The sequence below is a fragment of the Aquila chrysaetos genome, chromosome 9, assembly GCF_900496995.4.
Source record: "Aquila chrysaetos chrysaetos chromosome 9, bAquChr1.4, whole genome shotgun sequence".
Lineage (NCBI taxonomy): Eukaryota > Metazoa > Chordata > Aves > Accipitriformes > Accipitridae > Aquila > Aquila chrysaetos.
In genome coordinates, this window is record NC_044012.1 from 42821098 (window position 1) to 42842627 (window position 21530).

Sequence of the window (21530 nt, forward strand, 5' to 3'; positions counted from 1 at the left end):
CTAAAAATCCTTTTTACCTGAGCTACAATAATGGCAAACTTTAATATAGTTATTTCTGCTCCTCAGTATCAGAAAAAGAGGTATCACAGTGATTATTTTTAAGTAATAAATGAATAAAAAATAAGTAAATGAGTATCTATTACTTATTTACTCTCAGAGGTGGTAAATCACCAGCAGGGGAAGTTTCCAACACTGCCCCTGCCAGATGCCTCAGGTGTGAACTGAACAGCCCAATTCCTCAACTGGCTGTGCACACACTACATATTTCTGCATGGAAGCCTGGGGTATTTAGGTTAAGTAGTGTTGTAATAATTCCTCCCTCCCAGTTACGTGGTAAATTAAAATTAAAAGCACACTGAATGAGGCAACAGGTCATTTGAGATAGATGGGTCCTAGCCTGTTCTGCCAAACCTTCCTCAAAGGATGGGGCAAGCATTCAGCAGTCTGTAGAACTGCCCGACTAACTCTGATATGTTTGCTTACACTTTTTTCCAAAACCAGATCACCAGTCCTCGAAGTAAGCAGACTTAAGAAAGAATAGTCACACCTTTTTTCGGAGCAAAGGGAGTAAGCACTTTTCAAGAAACCACTTAAACATTCCTTGCTATTTTTAAGCAAAGAAGTAGTTTGCATATTTCAGCTGAAGCATGAAACATTTACGTGGCTGGTGTTCTGTGATCACTGCCTGTCTTGCTGACCAGCACTGTCTCAGCAAATGTATTTCCAGTGATGTTTTGGATGGGTCTGTGTCTTGTGCTAAGATCCCATTTCTCAGTCATATACACAATGTTATGTTGCCTCTGGATCCATTCCGGAAGGCAACAACCATGTGTCTCCCCAGATGAAATCCGGGAGCAATGTTTGTTAGATGAGTCCAGGGACTCATCCAGGCTCAGTGAGGACCAGTCTTCTGATAATACCCCAGCAAACTTGATACCCTTCCATACTCTCAGATTCTACACTCCTTCATGAAACAAGCACAACTGACATTACGTTATAAAAGAACGAATATGGCAGGTTGCCGTAACAAAAACAAAACAACGCACAAAGACTAATCTTTTAAAATGTGTCACTGTTTCAGCCTACACAAGGTCCAGAGGAGACCGTGCTGTCAGGGTAGTGTGGTTCCAGGTATCCACACCCAATAGATTGAGGGCCCGGTCATCAAGGATACTGTTACTTTCTCTTCTTCACCTGTGTTAACTCATTCTTCCTTTGCAGAGTTTTAGTGAACTTGCCTCTTATACAAATGAATGTTATGCTTCAAGGAACCATGCATATCATTCTGCCGCACGGGCGTGATGATGCGTATCAGCAGCATATAAACCAGATCAATTTATACATTCAGTCTTGTGTGGAACATCTTTGAGACATACAAACATCTTATACCAAACTGACTTTTCTAAAAAGATAAGAATTGGCTTTTGAATCTCTGACATGATCACCAGACTGATAAACAACAACAAAACTTTCTGAAGTAGGCAAATTTAACACAGAAGGATTAAGAAATTAAGATAAAGCCTCATAATATCTTTTTTTATTTTTAGACAGATCATAATCTGTAACTTAAGAAAAAGCCCCCTGTTTCCACCTACTGCAAATAACCTCTAGAATACCTACAGAAAACGAAACAGCCTTACTAGCGCCACAGTAGACTTACCTAGGTGATGCCGGCAAACTTGCGCATAAAGTTTGAGTCTGGAATGATTGTCACACTCCTCAGTGCCCCAAGGCTGGTTAAACCATTCGCTCACGAGCTCATCCGTTAGCTTTTGTGCCACAGTCTTTCCCACCCGCATAATCCCATCACGTAACACTTTGCAGATTGGTTTGTGCTGGCCAAGTCTACACATCTGGTGAGGAAAGAAGAAATGCTTGTAACTAAATGCCAAGCACCTGAATAAGTTACACAGACTGGTTTGTAGCATAAACCCTTTACTAGCACACATCTGGTGGCTTGAACTGCACTTCCGCCAAAACTAAGGTTACAAAGTAATCTTACGTATTCAGTAGTGCACCATGTGCATGCTAAAAAAAGGAAATGGTTTTATCTCCAGCCTAGCAATTACAAGAAAGCAACAGTTTCTTTAATCTACTCCTTGCTCTTTAGGTTTGGCCTTCATGCATTAGGTTGCAACTGTATTAATACTAGTGTTACATCCTCTGTGAAATAAGAGAATGTGTGCTGGAAAGAGCAGATGGCAACAAATACCCCGACATGCACAGAGAATCACAGTGTAACTCAGATAGTATTCTTGGACTCTGAAAGTGCAGAAAGTTCTCCAAATGCAAGAAATCCTTATTCAAATAATTGTTACTTTATAAAACATGGATTTCTCCCAACTGAACATGCAGTAGAGCAGAAATGACACTTAAGAAGAAATAATTCAGGGTGGTTCCTCTTTCCAACCTCGTATACAGCACTCAAGTCCCTGAAGAAAGTTTTGGCTCCATCGAGCAAGGCCTCATTTTCTGGACACACCACGATATAGGCGACATCCCGATGGCCCCCATATGGGTCTAGCAACAGCCTCTCCCAGAATGGCAAGGAGAATGGAGAGATTGTCAGGAAGTCCTTGTCATAACCCACTAGTAAAGTCGGGATCGGAAGAGGCTCAGGAGATTCCTCAGAGCCTTCGAAGAGAAAAAAAGAAAGAACAAATGTTAAAATAACTGGTTTAACTGCAGTGGGTTCTCTGTACCAGGAAGTGGGTTCTTGTACAGGAATATTGGAAATCACTAATCCCTTGCCATGCTGAGTCTCCTAGAAGTTTGACCATAGAGTGGGAACGTGTATCGAGGCTGTATCACGCCTGATAAACCATGTTCTCCCACAGTCTTGTTCCTTGGAAAAAATTATTTAATAAAGGAGAAGAAAGATTTATATTGTACTGAAGAAATGTCATAAAATCAAAGTTCAGTCAGCCAAAGTAGAGGGAGCCGATCCAAGCACCATTTAAACTTTCCTAGAAAGTTGCAATAAAACATCTTTCGGTATACTTTAAATACATGTATTGCCCTTTCCGAAGCTTAATCTCGTGGTTTTACTTTGTCATAACCATAACCACATCTCACGAGTTCCTATTCAATCAAAACTAATAACAGGAATACATAAAATCTGATTTTACAGTTCTTCATCTACCTCCACTGGGCTGTGCAAATACTAAGTAAAACGGTTAGGCAAACTTATTCCCAGGTATATAGTACTAAGCAAAGTTATCATGATTCTAAAAATTGCCTCCTGCTCCTCTCTGTAGGCAGTGCTCCAGAGCACTTGCTGTCACAGCTGAGAGGATTACCATCCAGTTTAACGTGGTATCTCCCAGACACTGTGCTCATTAGAAGAAATACCATTGAAATTTTCAAGCAAAAATATACCCAGTAGTTTCTGCAGAATATAATCCAACTTTATTAAAAAGTCAACATTCAGTAAAAATTTCTGAATCTGTATTAAAGGCTCTGCTACTTACTATATGGTAATTACAGTTTTATTCTCTGGTAACTATTGGCAATTCCTAACTCTTAAAGTTACAAATGCTGGAAAAATTATTAGATTAGAAGTACTCCTCGTGAAGCACAATAGCTTTAGACAGGAACTGTAGTTACCACAAGTTGTCCCAGCCCCCAAGGAAAGCAGCAATATATCACAAACACCAACAAGAGAGAAAATAAAGCAAAGCACGATGGAACTGTAGAAAAAAACCTAAGCAACACTGCATCGGTTAAGACTGAAATAAATTGCAGGTGAGAAATACATATTTAAAGGTCAGTCATTATTTTGCAAATGTGCACATACAAAATGTATTTTGTAATTTGTATTTTCCAGAAGTGTCACTTAATAGCCAGGAGATACTTAAACTGAAGCTTCTTATTAAGACTATGGGAAACCTTCGAACAAGCAAACCTCTTTGTGGAGAAAACATACCCACATTTTGTATGTTTGTATAGCTCAGAAAGCCCCTCTTCCTCATTATGATTTGGTACAATTTTAACAGCTTCCTCTGTCGATGTTATTTATATACCAGCTAGTTGCAGTGTGAGCCAAAATACAGATTCAGATAGGGAGTCTGATGCTCACCCAGCATTTTTGCACTCTGTAAACATTCATCAATCTGGAAGGGTAAAACCTCCACTATGGTATTCAAGCATGTACTTCAAATGCCTTTTAAGGCATTTTAAAGCTGTGGGAAGAGCAGACCCCCCCCCCCCCCCCCCCAAGCCATATGAAGAGCCCATTTATCTAACGTATTTCCAGAAGAAAGTGCACATTTCTATAAAACCATGCTTTCATTTTAACTGTTGGCATATACCACAATATATGTACCATAGGTTCCCCGTCCTGCCATCTTATGGAATTGCTGCCAGGTGAGTGGTCCCTGCACATGCTGGATGTTCTCCCAGGTCCTTCCTGTTCGCTTCTTCTGGATAGCATCCTGGAGAAAGGGCTGTAGCGACAGCAGCATGCGCACCACATCCTGGGAGGAGAGCATGCTGATATCCAATACTGCAAATGACAAAGGAGCATCAATCATTTTCAGTGAGGAACAGGATGAATTCTTTTGAGGCGGCAACGTTTTTTGGTTTATTGTTCCTTTGTATTGCTCTTCACAACGCCCAAAAATTTGTACAACTCTAATTAGCTTAATGGCATTTAATGTGGTACTTTATGAAAACATTGCTGAAATAAAGCTGTCATCACAGTCCTTTTCACATACCTTTCAATGTTACTGTTGTCCAGCTCAGTTCATAAAAGAAGTCAGAGCATCTTCAGCATATAAACGGGTAATATTTGATTATAAAATCACCTTTTTTTTTCTTGGTGACACTTTCATACAGAGCTTTTCTTTTCTGGTGACTGCTTATACCCTTCTCCAAAGGGACCCTTTCACAATTTAAACCCCAAAGTCTAAGGACAACTGGATTATTGGTACTTTAGATGTAATTTATAAAGCCTTCAGAAACCTGCTGTATTTCTAGAATATTTTTATACATATCATTTCCCACATAAAGATTAAGTGGCTCACAATTGGCAAGCTTCAGACAAATTTACAGAGGTCACAAAAATATTCAAAAGAAAAGAAACAACAACTGTTCGGACCCATACCATTGCTGTGAGGCCAAGAATGTACAGTGGCACTTCTTACTAGGGCTTCATCCACTTTTCCACCAGTGGGGTTGTCCACATACTGCCTGCCTTGCTCAAGGGCATTGAAGCATTCTATCCAGGAGTCGTTACTGTCTGCCTGCAGTCTGTCGTAACTCCAGTTCATACATGGGAGCGTCTGACGGTTATTGGAGGACATGTAATCCAAGCAGCTCAGGGACGTGAAAGGCTGTGTGTGCTGATTCTGGAGGAGGAGGAGGAGGCTCATTGGAGGTTCCTGGGTCCTTCTGGCTCCCTCTCCCATCTGAGAGATTAAGTTGCTTTGACATATCATCAGTCGTCTCTCTGCAGCTTGGCCAATGTCTGAGGTCTTGCCAAAAATATCCAGCTCATCCTCAATGAAGAGCCCAGAGTTGTAACCTAATTTGCGGTTCATGATGGCACTAAAGCCACAGGTGCAACGGTACTGATCCTCATTGGATGAATCTGGGATGTATAATCCGACATCTGCGCCTTTAATATTCATATTACAGGCGCATATACAACAACTGTCAAAGTTACGGTCTTTGAAGATGTTCAACACAGAGTCTGAAAGAATCAAGGTGACGTACAGGCTGTGGGCTTCTGGGATGGGCTGAACAGTGGCTGGCTCCACAGAATTAAGCGGTCGTGTTGTAGAAGGGGTAGAAGCAGGTGAACCTTGATCTGTGCTGTCGTATTTTACAGATCCTTGCCCGCTCGCAGTACCCCCACCTCTAGGAGTCCTTGGGGTCCTGGGAGTGCGCGGGGTAGGGACAGAGAAGCGGGGAGTTGCTGGTGATGGCAGAACTCCTGCTCCGCTGTTGCTGGCTGGAGCAGTACTATTTAGCGTCACTGGGGTATTCATCTGAGGAGTGTTCATCTGAAGATAGTCTTGGTCGGCCAAACTCCCAACACTAGGCACATTGCTACAAGAAGTAAATGAAAAACAGAGTCAAATGCCACCACAAACTGGTTGGTTGGGAACACTGATTTTGTCAAAGCTTATTTTTAAATACAAGGAGATGGTGAAAACTGAAAGCATTCATTGTAACTGTAGTAAAGAAAGAACACCCATTCGGCTCATAACCTTTTACTCGCGTCTCTCAACTAAAATTGTAATTCTCAACATGAACACCGTTGTTTCTTATCAGTATAATAAAAAGGTATCATCTCAGGCACTTAGCCCTCTTAAAGATTATTCCCATGGCCTAAAACTCAAATGCTCTTGAGAAGAACCTCTAGATAAATTATCAAGTTAAGATTTTAGGATATTTGTAACTCTTTTAGGGAAAAGAGAAAGAATTGCAGTTGTTGTTTTAAACACAATTATCTGTAACGAGACAGACATTAGTGGAAACATACTTCAGAGGCATAAAAATCTTACTTTATTTTAGAAATCATCACTTTAAATAGCTGTCAGAAGTCATGCATGTGGCACTTATGATATTGCCTCATGGTGGTATGCAACTGATAACAGTATCTCAGATACTATAAATGCAAATACTCATTTAGGATTACACAGTCTACAGCACAATATGACACATTCCACTACAAACGCTTAGTCCAGTAAAGCTAAGAATCATATTTTTGGGTCATCTCCTGTCAAGACTGGTTTTTATTACTCTGTTTCTCTCATTTTCTGCCAAATTCAAGTGACCAGAGAACCAGTTTGTACATTCCCATGAGATCTAGCTTCCCTTTGGAATGACTCGTATCAAGAAACAGGTAATATGGGGCCAATGAAAAGTATAAGATCTTAACTCCTCTCTTTCTACATTGCTAATAAGCTGCTCACTTTTCTTGAAATATGTTCACTACATATTAGGGCAAGGAAGAAGTGTAAGAACTCAGCAAGTCTCTTCATAAAGGAGGGGAAATAGGGTTTTTTTCGTGTTTGTCTGTTCTTACTGCGTATTTTGTGTGTTATTTAAAAGGAGTACTATTTTAACTCTCATATATCATTAGTGACTTGAAAAGGAAAATAGTGAAGACCTTATTCCTTAGAATCCTTTTATTACATTGAACTGATGTGTGTCCAACTCAAAGCAAGAGAGGGGTAAAAAAAAAAAAATGAACAAAGGTTTGAGGGAGTTCTGAATCTGAAGCAAACCGAATGCCTCAGACTAATAAGAAAAGGTGACCTAGAAACCCTGATTGGCAATCACCACTCTGTCGGAAGCCTGCAGTAATAATCTTCACTCTAATTGGATTATATTGAAAATGAAAGGGGTTTTTCTCCCCAACAAATACCTGAAATTAATAACCAGCTCAGGCCTGGTGAATCAGTTACTATTATGAAAAAACCCGAGAATTAAATTGCTCCCCAGGCACTATCAAGGGTTTACAATTTCTTTTTTGCAATTCTTTTGAGAACACTGAAGGATCCTTTGGAGCTGGAAAGGAACTGATTTAAAGGATTGACAGACTGATTTAAAGATACAGGCTACTTCCTCTAGAAATGAATGCAGTGCAGCAGGAGACTTTTGTACTACTATTATGCCTTTTAAGAGGTTTTATTAATTTAATGGTGCAAATTCTTGATAGCTTTCAAAATCTCCAGCAATGAGTTTCTTCCATAAACATAGCTGATTTCTGAGAACCGAGTAAGGAACACAAACTTTTACATTTAATAGCAGTGCTTATAGGTCACAGTGCTCTCATACTTGGCATCTTTTCTGTCAGTATTTAGAAAGGAGAGGACAGCATCCACCTGATCAGCATCTGTCTGATGAGCAGCTCCGTATGTGACCCATTCAGGTTAAATCACAAAAGCGCAGAAGGGCTAACACGAGAACACGGAGAAGAGAGCTGTCACAGGCCTGCTCAGAATTTGAAGAGCCCTCAGAAGGCGAACTGGTATCATCAGGACCGTACATCGTCAGACTGAAGCTCAAACTGAATACACAAGTACAAACAAGAGGGGAGCCTAACTGTAGGCTAGAGAACTGGACACTGAAATGGGAGGTCAGAGACCTGAAAGGTTAAGTGCATTAATTTTATACCCTAACACTTCCACTTTATGTTGAATTACAGTATTTTCCTGTATCAGAAACAGCAATTAATTCAAGTACCACGTGTTCCTGTTCTTTTAAAAGCACTAAGAGCGCAGTGGACACATACTGTAACACCACCAATTTCCAAAAGCTGTTTTTAATTCGCATGTTCCTACTATCAGGACTTTTTTTGATCTCAGACAATGACAAATTTAAAAGGTTTAAAATACATTTGCAGGTTATTTTATGGTTCTGGTGCATAGTAAAGGACTGGCAATATATGCAAACATTTTAATAAACGAGCCACTTAAGGTATGAGTATGACAAACTAATTTCCTACAAGACTGTACTTACTTGTAGCCATCTCTAATGAAAGTGGCTGCAGGCGGCAAAGGAAGTTGTTCAATTTTAGGAGGAACAGCCCAAGAAGGCCTGAAAATGCAGGCATCTGGTATCTTCAGAGGTAGGAGGCACTGACTTGGCAGTATCTTCAGTGGAGCAAATACGGAGGAGCCCACAAAAGGTTGAAATGATGGAACTTTGTGCACGTACGAAAAATCCTGTAATATCCAAGTGACATTGTCTACAACAATGTGGTAAGGTTGCTCTATATTTAGATATTTATTTTTAATTAAAACCTATTGTATTGTTTCAACACTCTACAACTGCATTTTTTTCCAAAATTAAGTATGTTTATTCCTTCTACCAAACATTCAAGAGCAGTTCCTTCAAGGAAACTCAGCTGAGGCTCCTTGTTATACTGAGACGCTATACAACTTCAGTGTCAGTAGATTTCACAATTAGATTAGACTCATTTAAGACAAGCTATCTTTGAAAAGCGAGTAGTATACTACAAGATTTTCATACTACCTAACTTTAAGCACCTAATTTAGGCACTTAAAAGATTGATCTTTGCAAGACTTCTCTACTGACAATGGAGAGAGGCTGAGTCACCGTGTGAAGAAACCTTAAATCAGCCTCTCTGAATGACCCCACATTGGGGAATAATATAATCCAAGTAATAACAGTGGACACTTTACACATGCCAAATATTAAATATAAATATAGTATTAAATATAAATATATAAACAATCCAGTGAACATAATATTAAATATAAATGAAGTCCAGTCAAACTGGACTTTCATTGACTGTCATGTTTGTTTGCAGAGAATGATGACAAGAACTTCAGCCAGAGTTTCTAGAGCTATTCCAAGTTTCTCTCAGAAGAAAAGAGCTAGTCCTTTTGAGGCACTACTGCAAAGTAAAAATCATTATTAAAATAGTAACAGTAGTCTCTCAGAATTTCAGTACTTAACATCTCGTTAGATCTTTGCATTTTTTTCCCTTACACCTTGTAAAGCATTGAGAGATGAGAAATGTGTGGATTACTATCTTCAGCTGCTGAATGTTCAGCACAAGAAATCTACTTACATGTTGTCAAAATGATTAGCAATGGGTTTAGGTGCTTGTTTCCCCCACTGGTGTATATGAGCAGGTGTGACACTTAAAAGCAAGTAAACTGTGCTGTTGGAAATGTTATCAGGCAGAATTAAAATATGTATTTTAATACTCCTAAAATGGTTGTGAGGGAGATTAAAATATCTTCAGTATCAATGACACCCTAAAATCTGTTCCCACTCAAAAACTTTCAGCTCAACAAATTCCAATACAGATTTTCTTTCCAGGCCCAAATTATCCTAGTCTTAAGCAAATAGTTTACAGCACAAACAGAAGAAAAAAACCAGCAAGGTCCGTGGCAAGGCAAAGTCTTACAAACCTTATAAAAAACTTACTTCAAACTTCTATAATGGTATAAAAACTGATATATGCAAACTATACAAGGCAAATGGACAGCTGTACTTCAGCAAAGCCTCTAAGAAGATGCCTTTTCTCATCGTGCCTTCAGGTTATGAAGTGAGGATACAAGGGAGAAGAGAGCTTGCAATAACAAAGCAGACTTGCTACGTACACCTAGCTTTCCCAGTGGTTAACTGTCTTCACGAGGGGCACACTAACTCCCTTACGCTTTTGCAAAGTCTCTCTTTCTCAACAGAATTGTTGTAAAAGCTCTCTACCAGCTCAGCCCTTTCACAGGCGTCGGCTTAATTTGCAGCCCTGTGAGTTGGTAACCCCTGGGTCTGACTAGACACACTTTATCATAATACGGAGACATAATCCCTGAATGCAACAAGCTGTCTCACTTCCTCCCAGGGAGAGGGACTTCCTCCTGCCCCAGGGACAAAACCGAATGCTCTGATGGAGAAAGTCACCCTGTGACTTGCCTGTGCTTCACTTTCAGTCTGCCTAAGGTATACTATTACTGCCATGCAGGAAAATTTACTAATTCATAGCTGACTAAATCGTTTATACTAAGATAAATTTACCTATCAGTATTCTCATATTGATATATAGCCACTTCTTGTCCATGCAACTGCAAGAGCTGTATCTTTCTGTGTATAGCGCTCTCAGCAATGCAGATGCTTAAAAATAAGCCTTCAGTTAATTCCAACATTCACAGGAGCACAAAATGAGAGGAAAGGAGGTGGTGTTGGGGAGAGAAATGGCTGCTGAAATAGAAGGAACAGGCTGTGCAGATTAGGGACAGGGTGGGCCCGAAGGAGAAGAATTAGGCTTTAAAATCAAGGGTTGGGGACTACCAGGAAGACAGAGTTAGAGTGTGTATCTCCTTTTTCATTACCTGCGTACAAATGAGCTTGCTGCAGAACAAGGTGATGTGTACTTCTACACAGAAATGTGCATTTTTAAATTAAAAAAAAAACCCTCAGGCTATATGCATGGAAATATGATAACGATAACTCCTGACAAAGGTGACAAAAATTGGCCCAAAAAGTTAAGTAATGCAGAATACACACAAGCAGGCAGAATGATTTTATCTTACCTCTTAACCTGTGCTAAAGATGGAACAATGAAATACAAATCAATGTACACTAGGTGCTTATGTTAAGTCCTTTTATGTGATGCTATGGAAAAATGGATACATCTTGATATGTAAAGCCGGGGAGGTGAGTACTAGTACCCAGCAGCAGAGTCCCCATTTAAAAATAGTTCTTTACTCAGATACACTATAGGACTCAATATAGGAGTAACTATGTGACATTACCTGACCTGTGTTATACAGAAAGTCAGATAAGAATGGTCCCATCTGGCCTTAAAACTTGTGAAGTAACATCAGCTGAAGAAGAAACAGAGCAAGTTCAACCCCTGGGCTTTCTCAGAGATTTTCAACCCTAACCAAAAAAGGCAACATTTCAGAGAGAAAAAGGCAGCCTTTCTACATGCATGATTTTATCCCAGCTGCATCCCCAGAGATTGGCAGCAAGGAGTGGCCATACATAAAAGGTGCTACAGAAAAATTATCTGAAGAAATAAATCATTTAACTGCTACTTAGTCACAAGTATGATGGTTTTTCATATATGTACATTCTTTATGTTAGGCATAGGGCTCATTTCACATACAATATTGTTTTTTTCCTGAGAACAACCAAAAACATTACAAACATAAAATTACGAGAAGAAAAATACCTATCGTTAAAGTCAGGGAAACAATTAAAAGGCTCTTTTACTAGAGAAGAATTTTTTTTTCCAACTAAAGACTGATATGTACTTTTTATGGATCCAGTTCACATTTGTTAAAGTAGTCTGCTACACACACTACAATACATGTGACTTCTTTATAAAAATCAAAACATACACAGACGAGATTATAAAAATACCGCATCTTTGGCACTATACCTTAATTTCTTCAGGTTTAGGGCTACCTAGTCCATCTTCCACCTCCATTTTAAACTCAGCAAGCTGTGTTGGAACCATGTTGACCATAGGACTTTCCATCATTCCCAAGGTAGTCACAGTCTCCGAACTTATTCCATCTTTATAACTCATTACCGGGGAGAAGGCAGGGTGTTGTTCTAAAGAAGGTGGTGTTGGGAACATCCTTTGGAGATCTGCCACAGCTAAATATGATGAAATAATGCACTGTTAATCATTAAAATACAAATTCTCAAGGAAACCCAATAAAACAGGAAGTGACCGACTCAATAATAGCTCTTATTTCATGAGTTAAAACCTAGCAAGGGTTCTACAGACTTACTGCAGTTCTGACACCAATATAAATCTAGACGAAAAATTAACTCCTAGGGATAAATTCCAAAAATTCCTAGGGATACTTTGCAAGCTTATGATTCAGCAGAAACAACAAACTGGTAGATACACAAATTCTATGTAAAATTTTAAAAGCAACAAAAAAATATCTCATCATAGAAGAGATTAATTGACATTAATGCAAAGTTCACCCCAGCAACTGTTACTAAGGAGCAGTTTCTTCCCTTTTTTAGAGCTGATACCAAGCCCTAAAATGGGACGCTTTTGGAATTAGCGTGCACTTAGCTGCATTTTTCCACTGACATACAGTCATTGTAGTCTCATTTGGTCCATAGCGACATAACTCCTGAAGAGAAGACAGGCTACTGTTGCTAACACAAACATAGGCAATTTTGCTTAAGAATCAGACTGCCAGGCATCCAAAAGTGGTTCCAAAAGTGGAAGCCACAAAATTATAATTTTGCATCACAAGACATTAAGCCAGGAAAATCCCTAAATTACTTCTCAGTAAATGATCATAATGTAATCATCCACAGTATATTTTTCTTTTTTAAGCAAAACAAACAAACAAAAAACCCAACAGAAATGCTTTATAAAGTGTAATGGAATCAAACAAAAATCAGAACAGTCTTCTATTTTCTCCCCAACTAAATTCTTTTTCCTTCCAGCTACCAGCTTCCGTATTTATTTTGCTTAAAATTCAGGGTATATGCTATCTTTTCCTGACTTGAATTAGGACAGATATTCTCTGGACATAACCATCACTCTGGTGAATTCACTGTTAAAATACTCAAATTATAGAAGGGTAAATTCCCATAGGTGTCTCTTCTTAAAACTTTTTCTGACTGACTAAATGCCCAATTCCATTTCCATTTCTATCCATACATCCAACCCAAGTTGATAGGACACAAGGACATAATTGTATTCAATAACTTCTGCAGCCTAAAGATTATGGAAAATTCATAAATAAATACAGATGGATTTCTGACTGGTAAACACTGCGTTGTGGAAATCCAAACTGGTGAAACATAGTACTACTCTCAAAATCTAATTGAAAAAGACAGAAATAAGCAATGGACTTAGAATTTTATCTAGTATACAAATACATACACTAACAGTACATTTCTGTAGGATGCTGCAACCTCAAGATGTCTCTTAACAGAGCCAAAACCTGAATTTTGTTCTTTTGTGCACAGAGATGAGACAGCCAGTCTATTTAATCTTTAGACAAAGTGAAACAACTCAAATAGGTGAAGTCCTCTAAAAATGGAGTTCTGTTGATAATAACAGTCCAAGCTGAACCCAAAGTCTTTCACAACCTGGAGTAGTAGAGTAAATAATGGGCTATGAATTATTCCCACTCAGGTTTTTTGGGTTTCCCTCCTTCTCAGTCTTTGAATTTAAAAGACCTTAGTCTTGTCCTGATACAGGACAAATTAATGTTGAAAACAGGTTCAGTAAAATGGAAAAAACTGTTTTCCACGCAATGCTAGTATGAAATATAAGCTTCAGGATGCCAGCTGGATTAGCTACTGCCTCTGTTTTTCAACAAAGAGAAGTGTGCTTTAGAAATTGGAGAAAGGGGGACAGGAAGGAAGGTTAAAATGAAAAGTGGTCAGTAGGACTTTATTATGATGTAGAAGGCATTTCACTTCCCTGCAGATACTGTTATACCTCGACAGCTGGTGTCAAGGGGACAGCTACAAAACAGAAGTGGAGTGTATCTACTTAACTTGTTTCATATAGCTCTATAGTATATCATATTCTCACACTCAAGCTCACTCCAGCTAGCAAAATTCTGCAGTGCAGATTCATAAAAAAGTTTAATTACAAAAAATCCCCCAACCCTACAGCAACAGGCTAACTATCGTTATTCATTTTCATGTGTGTCACGCTTGAAAAAGCTTTGCATATTTTAAAAAGCTATGGATCAACTAAACCTGTCAAAATCCAATCTCTGTATACTTCAGACTTCTACATTTGAGTAAATCAGCACAGCTTTATGGGTCCATAAAACTCTGACTCATCTCCTTCAGACTGTTTTTTTTTCTTCTCCTCAATTTGTTCTCATTACCAGCTGAAGTTAATGAGAAGGCATTAAAGAATGATTTGCAGAGAGATTTGATTTCTGCTTATAGCGGCCACAAAAAATCAAACATTCTTCCTCCTCACCACTAAGTAATTTGTAATTCATAACTTGATTGGTTAGTATTATACCAAAAATACTCACCCTCCTCTCTCACACATACATACACACATGTCTCTTTCATCTCAAGAGAAAGGCCACCTATATAAATAGAATCATAGAATCACAGAATCATTTAGGTTGGAAAAGACCTTTAAGATCATCGAGTCCAACCGTTAACCTAACACTGCCAGGTCCACCACTAAACCATGTCCCTAAGCACCATGTCTACATGTCTTTTAAATAACTCCAGGGATGGTGACTCAACCACTTCCCTGGGCAGCCTGTTCCAAAGCTTGACAACCCTTTGGGTGAAGAAATTTTTCCTAATATCCAATCTAAACCTCTCCTGGTGCAACTTGAGGCTGTTTCCTCTTGTCCCATCACTTGTTAATTGGGAAAAGATACCGACACCCACCTCGCTACAACCTCCTTTCAGGTACAAGAAATGCAAGAAAGGCCATATTTCTCAGAGTGTAGAAGTTATCATTCCCAATAGCTGTTGGCATTGTCCTTAGAAAAAAGCCCTATTGTTTTAATCTGCGTTTCATACATTTTCAGCATACTAAATTTAATTTCTAACCTTCCTGCACTCCTATAGCCTTCCTTGTACATGTGCAGTGCCTGCACAAGCATCACTTCTACCATAACCATCTGTAAAAGGTCTACAATGGATCTTCAGTTAGAACCTAGTTCTTCGATTTTAATCATGCACTTCCACATCTATACTAAAACCTGAAAGTGATTTTAATGTGAATTTGTTGAATGCTGAATGCAGTTTTCTTCCAAGACAGGTTGCACCATAATGGCCAATTGGTAAGTCACAGCTTCAAATTCTTTCAATTCTTTAAAAAGAAGAATGATTTATACTTAAAGAGGGATATGGTAATGGTTTAAGTGACTAACTGAGATTAAATACTGAATTGAGAATAAAGGGGATAGCTTTTAAATGCAGATTTGTAACAAATCCCTCCCACAGTTCCAATCTAAGACAATAATGTCAAAAGAAGAGCATCTCAAAACTCAGTAGGCACATTAAAAACATATGTCTGTATTACCATCCACTGTTTTCATTAAAATCTGTTTATCCTCTTTTAATATTGGCACCTGGTAATTACAGAACAAAATAAGCACACTACTTCTTAGTTCCGAAAGAGTGACATTATAAGCCTTCTACAAAAAGGCAGTATGGTAGCTATAAGGAGATTTTAACTGTCAACAAAGTGGCAATCAGTTGTTGCTACTTACTTGGTGGGTAAGGTACTGCTGTTCTACCATCCTTCCCTACAGGGCGTTCCTCAGACCCTACTGCAGGCATTTTTGATGACCGGAGAGCTGGTGATACCGCCTAAAAGCAGAATAATCACATACCATATTAAAAAAATATACAAAATACTAGAATTCAGAGGCTATTAAAAGTTCTGAAAACTGTCTGAATGAGATTTCACAAGAAAGGAAAAAGTGTACTTTTTTACTTTCCCATCTGCTCCCCCCCAAGGAATCTGGATTTCTTTTTCCTCTCTTTCAACACTAAAACAAAACAAAACAAAGTCTGTCAAATATTTGCCTGTCTATACACTGCCCCGTCTATATACACACAAATTATATTGAAAATGTTATCACAAACACTGAGCTTGAAATTAATGCGACTACTCTACTTGCTTCCATGTTTGGACTACTCTAAGATAATCATGATAATATGACACTGAGAGGAAGAATGCCACTAACAGACTACTACAGGGGACAGCTCAACACATGCAAGGTTTAAGATGGGAAGAACATTAGGTCTGTCCAGGCCAACTTCACAGAAAAAGGTAATTTTTTATTTTGACAGAACAGTCCTCTAGTATATTTGCATATTAGCTGCGACATCTTAAGTGCAGTTTGTGTGGAACCACAAACCAGGGAGAAGTGGTAAATAAATTAGTGTACTTGAAAAGTACTGCTGAGAACCAGACATTAGACTTTTAAATGCTACTATCTACTATCAGTCAGTTTAGGATCACCTTCTGTATCAGTATGGTTATATTAGATTAAGCTTAAAAATAGTAATTATTCAAATGTTTGCCTTTCCACGTGTCTTGATTTTTTTCCCTAGTAATTGATGTACATCTGCTTTTCCTTTTGTTTTTCCGAATATGCAGCAACTATTCCACTTTGCACTGAAATAAACTGCTTGTAGAAATAGAAAGAAACATGCTTCAGAGAATTACTGAAATTCAGGAAGGTTGAATTTTTCTTTGGGCAGCTTCTCAGACAAGGTAAAAGAACAAATCACCAGTTAATGAAACTAGGATCTTTTCCGTAACTCTCAAACACACACAAAATACTGACAACAGCTAAGGACACAAAACTCAATGTAATGCATTTGTAAAGCAACTACATTGCTTTACCTATGGACGTAGTCTTATAGCCTGTCAATGCAATGACTGAGTCAGCAAATTAGTCATATACAGGTTCCCCTCACAACTGAAAAACTATCAGACAACACAAGCTTTGATGTTACCTAAATGACCTCCTAATATTCCTGTATTATAGACAGTGATGATTTCTCTCTTTGATGGATCTCCTGAAAGGACACCTCTCTCTGCTAGCAGTTCTTCCTAGTTAAAATCCAAGCCTGCCTACCTGGAAACTCTCTCTCCTATCTATTAGGGATAATCGCTCCCCACTAGAATTCCATCCTCCTCCTCCTTTTTTTTGGCCAAGGTTTAACTCTACAGAATGCTCAGTCCTACAAAGACTTACTCCAAGCTCATCTTCATCTGAATTATCAAAGATATTATCTAGATCATGAAGTGATGGAGCCAGATCTGTCACCTGTGTGAGGCTACCAGAGCCTACTCGACCTGCAGCATTGTCTTGCCGGGTATCTATCAAAAAGAAAGGGAAAAACACATGAAAAATGGGAGCAAAGTTATGAAATCCAGAATAGCCTTTTTTCAATTTTACTTCTCACTCTAAACAGGGGACAAGCAAGAATCACTGAGGCCCCTTTTCTATGATGTAGCCTAGAAATAGCCTTGCAGTCCAGGTTTAAGCAAGCACCAAAGGTCAATTGGGAAAGAATGAAGGTAGCTACTGCTCAACTTTAATATTCAAAAAAAAAAAAAAAAAAGTTTTATTATAAAAAGGATGAGCAGAATCAAGTTTTTTCCATCTCAGGAGCTGTCTATAGCTCTCATGTTACAGCAAAATGTTCAGTATGTGATTTTTCCTTTCAGATTTTATTGCATAGCTTTGAGTATTTTTGCTTTGCAGAGCAAATTAAAGAGCTTTTACTCACCAGTCTTAGGAGCAGAACTGAAAATAGACATGGCATCTTTTCCATCAGGAACTGGTGTAGAATGACCCGTTGTGGGGATTTCCTTGGTACCAATTCCATCTTCTGACTATACAAAAAAATCCAGGAGTTTTTAATGAATATTAATTTAAGCTATGTAAGAACAACTGTTTTCCTATGTCAAGCCAAACTCAGGGCTCTGGATTAAATGCTTTGAGAAGCAAAAAAAAAAGTTAAGAAAGGAAAAGAACACAGTTGTCTGCTGTTTATCTGCATATCAGGAAATATATATCAGGAAAAACATCAAGTAATATTGTGTATGACTTACAAAGGATTCCATATACATCACTTAACTTTGATAGCCAGTACGGATAATTAGCCACCTCAATTTCTCCAGAAAACACATCATCTAGAATTTTAAGCATGGTGGCTACCCGCACAAGAACAAATGAGTGAGTAGCCAGACAATGAAACAGCTCCATAATGGGTAAGATATGTAAGAATTATCATGCATACAGGGAAGGTGATGACCAAAGAATAGTGATCAAATTGTTTTCTTTCACATATGGAAGAACACCTCTAAGGAAATGTTCAAACCAATATAGTGTCCCTGCCACAAATCCTCTCAGCAGAAGGCTACGCTAATTTTGCTCAAGGGAAGAAAAATAAACTTGGGCTGGAGAGATCTGAGCTTTGCAATGAGGTGATATGTCAAGCTGAAGCAAGCAAGAAAAAAAAAAAAAGCCCAGCAAATTCTTTCATCTCCAAGTGAATATAAGGATCAAAATATTTTATTTCTTAGCTTAAATCTGGAACCTGCTGCTGGTCAAGCTGAATATATGTAAACAGGAAGTATTCCTTGCAACAGCAGTGTTTTCATATACAAACAGGTTCAGAGGGATGGCAACAAATACCAGTTCAAAAATACCATACCGAAATGAAGTTTTTTCCTGTGAGCCAGTGGAGGAAAGAAATACATAATCTCTCTGATTTTGATTTGTGGAACAGGCTTGTGTCTTCCTGAGAGCTGTAGAGCAAATACTGTGCTACAGTACTATAAGTCCAATAAGAACATTAATGATAAAGACTCTGGATTTACATGTTACCTTGTTCTTTTTCAAAGGATCTTTCTCAGCCCCAAGTTTGCATTTTTTATTGCCAGTGAAGCTGTACTTTATATCACCATCTTCAAAAGTGTAAGGATCACTAGCGTCTCCCAAGCCTTCTCCAGGTTGTTGTAGTAGAGGCAAGGGGTCAAGATAGTTCAGTGCCTGCACTGGTTTCTGCTCTTCCAAAATTTTAAACCGTTTATTAGGTTGTGCTAAGAGCCTGAAAGTAAAAATAAACAAGCAAACAAAGCCATCATGAAACAAAACAAACATACCTTTTACAGCAAAGAAAAATAACAGCTCTTGAGATCTGTAGCTGTCACACACAAATACAGCCCATGTCTCACTCCATCCTCCTTGATCTAGTAGAAGTACTTTTTTTCCCTCAAATAAAGCATGCATTTGCCTACATTTAGTATTAAACATCTTACTGTATTAAGAACTACTTTGGGACAATGAGAAAAAGAATTAATCTTGTCACTATATAAATCAAAATACTTTGAAGTACACATAACCTTTTCAGCCTAGCAAACTCCATTGTAATTACCAAACCCAATGTTGTCATAACTCAAAAATTCTTCCTCAATTAGTTTCAGCTTACACATTTTCATTAACTACTCTCTTTGGTACATTTTTTCTATGCATTGTTAAAATGCAAAAGTAATTTTCAGGCCGTCATAAAATTAATTCAAATTCTCACGCTAAAGTTAAAAATAAATAAATATCTTTGCATAAAAGAAAATCCATGTTTAAAAAAATAAAAAGAGAAAGAGACAGCTAAAAACTCCTTAAAATTTAGGTAGTTCATGTTCTTCATGGAGGAAAACACTGTACGTTAACTGTAGTTTTTCTAAAGTAACAATTTACAAGAGATTAGCATTTGCTCTTTTCTGTGTACAGACCAGAGAGACTGTTAGGGTTTTCAGTTTCAATCCTCCAGAGACTGAAATTAATAGGAAAGTTTCTATCAATTTCGAAGATCCAACAGTGGGTTTACAAAACAGCAGTATTACTCTGTAATATAGTATCAGCTACTACTTACAGAAAGCATGGTACAGTGCAATTTATTAAACCCACACAATTGGACAAACCACACTGCAGTGCCTCTACAGTGCCATAAACAGAATTTCACTCAAAACCAAGCATTTATGTAGATGGAAGATTGCATAACTAAACACAGATTTTTTTTTTTTATATGATCAAAAGACATAAGCTTAATAAAACTCTTACATTTGCTCAAATTACTGTGATAAAGGTTACAAAAATATTAATCAGTTCTTACAGTGTCCAACAGAAAGCCAGATATGACAAAAATAAGACATACTACATACAATAACACATTTCTGTTTAAGTATTTAACCTTATCTCCAGCATACAACATCTTTGATGTTACAGTGAAGCCTTCTGCTTGTTTCAGTTTCAACTGAAAACACAGTTTGGTTGTGCTTATAATTTAATAAAACCACCAGTCAGATCCATTCACCCTCTTACCGTTTCAGTGCAGTGCTGTCTGAGTTTATTTCCATCTTGGCATCGTATCTCTCACACGGAAGATCTGGTGGCCTGAACTCTGGATCGTCACTGGATGGGACACTATAGGTCCTCCACATATCTAGTGACTCGTTGTTCTGAATTATCCCACAGTATAATGCTGTCTCGCTGACCTCTGCCATCAGAGGTAACCTCTGTCCAACAAGGACTGTCCTATCATCTAAGCTGGGCAACGGCTGAAGCTCCAGCCCACTGCCATAGAGTGCTGGGTTTACAGGTACGGAAGGTGGGTCCAGGTTCTCTGCTTCCTGACCTCTTGGCTGGGGGCTAAGTGTGGGAGGCAGAGGGGAAGTAGGGGAATGGGGTGAATCCATAGGATTCATATTAATTTGCTTGCTTGGATTTCTAGCAGGTATAGATAGCGGCTTCTCGTATTTTCTGGAATTAGGGACTTCTAAAGAGGGCTCCATTCCCGCTAATCCCAGTTTCTGCCCTGATGTGTCCTGCTCCATGCATAGCTCTTCAGTCACAGAGGGCCGATGGTGAAATGGCATCATAGGCCTTTTTTGCAGTTTATCTCCTTTTTCCTGTCTCTCTGTTGTTTTGTGCTTTGAAGAGGCAGGAGGTGGCAATGATGAAGAAGATGTTCCCACGCTGAAACCTGGCTGATTTATCGTTGGGGGACGGCTGGAGCCAGCAGCACAACGCTGTTTGAAAACCTTGTGCCTGAAAGCAGAGGCAGAAACGAGTCACTGCATAGTTTATACTGTTATCTGATCTAATGGAAAAAAACCCCACCCCACAACCAACCAAAGAACAGCATTGAGAAATCTTATGTCTATTCCTGATCTTTTAACAGATTCTGGAATGGTCACATGATCTGGACCATGTTGTTCAAGCCAACTCGGCTGCCGTTTCTCTGACCTATAAAATGGAAAATGACAGTCTCCAGAAAATAGCATTCAAAGGCAAGATTTAATGTTTATAAAACCTTAGTACTGCTCAGATGAAAGGTAATATAACAGAAAAATCCAAGCTACTGTTGCTTTCATTACCCTAAAGAAAGATAGCCTTTCAAATACAATGACTGCTGTGGAACTACACCACTACTCTTGCACACTCTTGAGCATCTGTTACAAAAGATACACATCGAAATTGTTTTAGTTATGTTCACAGGCGCAATACATGGCAGGATGCTTTCATGGCAGTTTCCTCCTCTAT

General features: G+C 38.6%; 1 protein-coding gene across 2 annotated transcripts in view; it reads right to left on the reverse strand.

Moving 5' to 3' along the window:
- MED13L (mediator complex subunit 13L) overlaps nt 1-21530 on the reverse strand; it is a 203551-nt gene that overhangs the window by 24431 nt on the left and 157590 nt on the right. For both annotated transcript variants that reach the window (XM_030024899.2, XM_030024901.2), the window contains exons 10-20: nt 20310-21035; nt 18816-19038; nt 17713-17818; nt 17175-17299; nt 15675-15774; nt 11873-12093; nt 8473-8678; nt 5105-6051; nt 4325-4504; nt 2411-2634; nt 1661-1853 (exon numbers count right to left, since the gene is read on the reverse strand). In XM_030024899.2, the coding sequence (XP_029880759.1) occupies nt 1661-1853; nt 2411-2634; nt 4325-4504; nt 5105-6051; nt 8473-8678; nt 11873-12093; nt 15675-15774; nt 17175-17299; nt 17713-17818; nt 18816-19038; nt 20310-21035 (3251 nt within the window). The remainder of the gene's footprint in view (nt 1-1660; nt 1854-2410; nt 2635-4324; nt 4505-5104; nt 6052-8472; nt 8679-11872; nt 12094-15674; nt 15775-17174; nt 17300-17712; nt 17819-18815; nt 19039-20309; nt 21036-21530) is intronic.